The 3851-nt window shown below is 60.6% G+C and overlaps 1 protein-coding gene across 1 annotated transcript in view; it reads right to left on the bottom strand.

Moving 5' to 3' along the window:
- Nucleotides 1-1294: 1294 nt before the first annotated feature.
- The window catches only part of XKR8 (XK related 8), a 4668-nt gene continuing 2111 nt past the window's right edge, over nucleotides 1295-3851 (bottom strand). The window contains exons 2-3 of the mRNA XM_009645881.2: nucleotides 3049-3245; nucleotides 1295-2285 (exon numbers count right to left, since the gene is read on the bottom strand). Coding sequence (XP_009644176.2) covers nucleotides 1546-2285; nucleotides 3049-3245 — 937 coding nt within the window. The 3' untranslated portion in view covers nucleotides 1295-1545. The remainder of the gene's footprint in view (nucleotides 2286-3048; nucleotides 3246-3851) is intronic.

Raw genomic sequence — 3851 nt, 5'->3', positions numbered from 1 at the left:
CAGCGACCTGCCGAAGACCCCAGTCCCGTGGGGTGTCCTGTGGAAGCCAGCAGTGGAGGGTACCGGCTCCTTGGCTCTGCTGTGGTGCTTGGACAATCCTGCACAACCCTTCCCTTCCCTCTTCCTTTGGCACCAGGCCACCAACCACCCTTCCTCCTCCCAACCGCTGCTGTGGTGCCACTGTCCTTGGCCACAGGCTGATCCTGGAACAGCATTTTGGCTGCTCCTGGAGCTGTGGCCTGCTGCCTCCCCACCTTCCCCGGTATGGGGTGTCCCCTCCTGGGACAGGGTGCTGCCGGGAGTCCAGGCGACAGCAGGGGGGGGCCAAAGCGCTGAGGCTGTAGGCAGCCAGGATGTGCCCCAGCTGCTGGATGGGCAACAGCAAAAAAGAGCCAGGGGCTGTTTTGGGGCCTGCTGAGGTTTCAGCATTGAGCCGGGGCAGCACAGCCAAGGAAGCAATGAGTGTCCATGCCCAGGAGCCAGCACAGCCCCGGACTGTCCACACCAGTGGCCACCTATGGCTGAGAACCCAGTTATGGCCAATGCCAGCCTGGGCACTGCATGAGGCTGTGCTGGTGGGAACACCAGCAACAGGACCACGAGGTGGCCAGAAGCACCAAGCCATGCTACAGGGGACTCGGCCACTCGCCCCCTCAGGAGGACAGGGCGCCACGGTGCTGCTGCACCCTGCCAGCCCCAACCCCACAAACATTTGCTGCTTGAAGGCAAAAAGTGAGTCTAGGGCAGCAGCAAAGGGGTGACGTGGCCAGCCCCAGCCCCAGAGCTCCACTTCAAGCATGAAGCTTCAGCTCTGCCCCTCAGCCTGCAGCAGGAAGGGAAAGGCAGGGAGGGACGCAGCAAATGTGGCAAAGGGCAGAACCAGTGCTTCTGTCCACAGAGAATCCACAGTGTAACGTGCTTCCCCATTCTTGAAGAGGCAAAGCACTCTGCAAGGCAGGGGTAGAGCCCCCACCTGCACTGGCACTGCACTGGCCCACAACACCCTCCCCAAGGTGCAGGCTCCCCACTGCCCCTGCCCTGTCTGCCTCCTTCCCCAGCCCTTCCCGAACACGGTGATGATGGCTGATCTGGCCAATCTTTGACCTTAACAGCAAAACAGGAGGAGGAAAATCCTGGCTGGGAACACGTCAGCAAGCTGCTGCCAAGGAGGGTACAAGCTCTCCTCCAGCAGCACCTGCCTCCCCCAGCAGCAGTGGTGGCAGCAGGCACAGGAGAGGCACAGACAGAGAACAAACCGTTGATCTTTTTTGGTTTTAATTGGAAAAAGCTGGTAATAAATAACAAGCGAAGCTGACATGGCAGTGCAGGCGCAGCCACAACATGCTGGACCCCTCCATGAATACCGTGGGAGCACAGCCATGGGAGCCATGCTGTGTGCCAAGGAACTTGCCGGCTGCTTCCACACCACCCCTGGTTTCTGTCCAGATCCTTCCAGCTGCCCAAAACAACTGCCTGAGGGGAGCGGAACCAGGAGCAGAACTAACAAATCTATCTCCCCAGCAAGTCCCTTTGGAGGAGCCGGCCTCAGACAGCAGACTCAAGAGTAGTAGCTCCATTCAGGAAGCGCTGCCCCACCGGCCAGGAGATGGGGAACTGGGTCTGGGCCAGCCACTGCATCCGCCTGTTCACAAGGTCTGGCATCGAGAGCAAGCGGAACTCCAGCCCATTGCTCCTCCCATTGGCATCCACCTCGTCGTAGCCACCTTCTTGCTGTGCCCACACATTGGGGTGCAGCCACTTGTAGTAGGTGACTCTGAGCAGCAGCCCCAGCAGGTAGCAGGGCAGGGCAGCGGAGATCACTGGGATGAGGTATGAGTGCTCGTCAGAGGGGGCGCGGCACCAGAGCCAGGAGAGGGCCAGCAGCATGCTGTCCACTAGGATGAAGCTGTGGTAGATGATGCTGCGGTACAGCGTCCTCCCCTGTGCCACGTTGAACCAGCTGAAGTACAGGATCACGGCCACCATGGCCCGGTAGAGCTGCTCGGGGCCAGGAGACTCCATGAAGTCCGTGCCCTGCAGGCTGACCCACAAGAACATAGCCAGCCACACAAGCGGGAAGTGGACAGCCATGCCATATGGCCAGAGCAGAGCAAAGAGGGCGACCGCAAGGATGCGGGGGCAGATGAGGAAGAGATTCCACAGGAAGTAGATGATGGAGGAGCCCCGACTCAGCTCATACTTATCCCGCAAGAAGGAGCGCAGGGACTGGTGGTAGTCCAGTAGAGACCAGGTCACACACAGGAACGCAGTGCAGATCCCCAGTCCTGCAAACACAGTGGTGGAGATGCTGAGGGCACATTGAAGGGGGCCCAGCCTGGCACAAACCTCCTCCTGCCTGACATGGCTAAAATGAGCTTCCCACCGGCTCACAAAGCCACTGCTGCAGAGGGTCAGGGCCTCAGCACCTGCAGCTCTCCCCTGGCCTTCTGCCCTCCCTGGCGAGGAGGCTGGTACCCAGCCTTGCCCAAGAGATAGGGAAGAATCAACAGGATTGAACAGCTCTGCAGAGCCTGTCTCCCGGCCAGGGAAGCATCTGCCAGCCAGGGAATCCCCCAGCCCGCATGGGCAGGAGATAAGTAGTGGCTCCATCCAACCAGCCCACAATTGGGCTCCCCATTTCACTGCAGTGACACTTGCTCCCTGCCCCAGGACAGGCACCAAAGCCACCCTCTGTCCACATCCACAGCTGCATCTCTCCACTCCCCAGCAGGCTCCTGATTTCCCTCCTGACCCTCAGCCTCTCCTGGGGCATGCAGGGGAATGACCACAGAGGTCCCCCAGCTTCAACCATCCCAGCATAGTCCATGGGGGCACGTGAACGCAGGACAGGGATCCACCCTCCTGTGTGTCACATCAAGGGAAGGAGTGACGTGAGAGAAGAATGGCGCCTCAAGTAAGGACAGATTAAGTGTGTCCTGCCAGGTCCGGCAGCCCCCAGACAGCCCATCTGGTCTGTCCCATCCAAGCTCTCTCTGACTGCAAGCCTGCCCCACTGCAGCTCCCCTCCTCTGGCCCCAGGCCCCTCACCCTGGGAGGGCTCTGCCTTGTTTGTCCACAGCATAACGTAGAGGAGCAGGGTGAGCTGTGGGGTGTTCTCCAGGAAGGTCTCGAAGAGGCGCAGCATGCTGATGTCGTGGGAGAGGAAGGCCATGCGCCTCTGCTCCTCTTCTTCCTCCTCCTCTGCCCAGCACACCTTCCAGCCCACCTTCAGAGCATGGAGGCACCTGTGTGGGGACCCAGCCAGTAGTGAGGGGGCTGCTGGATGGCAATGCCATGCGCTCCTCGGCCTTCATGCTGCCCTGGCAGAACAACTTAAAATGCTCCAATTTACACTCACACCACTCCCTCCCCCATCCTGAACCAAACACCGCAGTGTCCAAACAACGCCCAGCTGCTGAGCAACGTTCAGGTGTGAAACCAAGCACAGCCCCCTGTGGAAGCAACCAGAGTATTCCCCTGTCCCAGGAGGGGAAGTATGGCGCAGTCACACTGCTTCCCCAAACAGCCAAGAGAGCCAAGGAGAGGTTTTTGGGGTGTTCACCGCTGCCCTGACACCCAGCTCTGCTCCATTTGGCCGGAGGCCTCTGGCAGTGGTGACAGCACCGGGAGAAGGAGCAAAGCCAGTGCTTTGCGAAGCTTCAGCCGGCGGGACGCCGGTGGTTCCCACATTTCCACCTGGCTCCAACCCAGGGCTAGGCCAAACCGCTCTGCCCGGGGAGCCCCGTGGGCATCGACACCCGGGGATGGGCAGGCCGGGGCTCGGGGATGCCCAAAGGGCTCCTCGGGTAGAGCGGTAGCTGCAGGGGTCAGGCCCCTGTTCCCCCGCAGAA

Source organism: Egretta garzetta, unplaced genomic scaffold (assembly GCF_000687185.1).
Source record: "Egretta garzetta isolate BGI_Z169 unplaced genomic scaffold, ASM68718v1 scaffold368, whole genome shotgun sequence".
NCBI classification, from domain to species: domain Eukaryota; kingdom Metazoa; phylum Chordata; class Aves; order Pelecaniformes; family Ardeidae; genus Egretta; species Egretta garzetta.
This window is presented reverse-complemented; position numbering and strand designations above follow the sequence as displayed.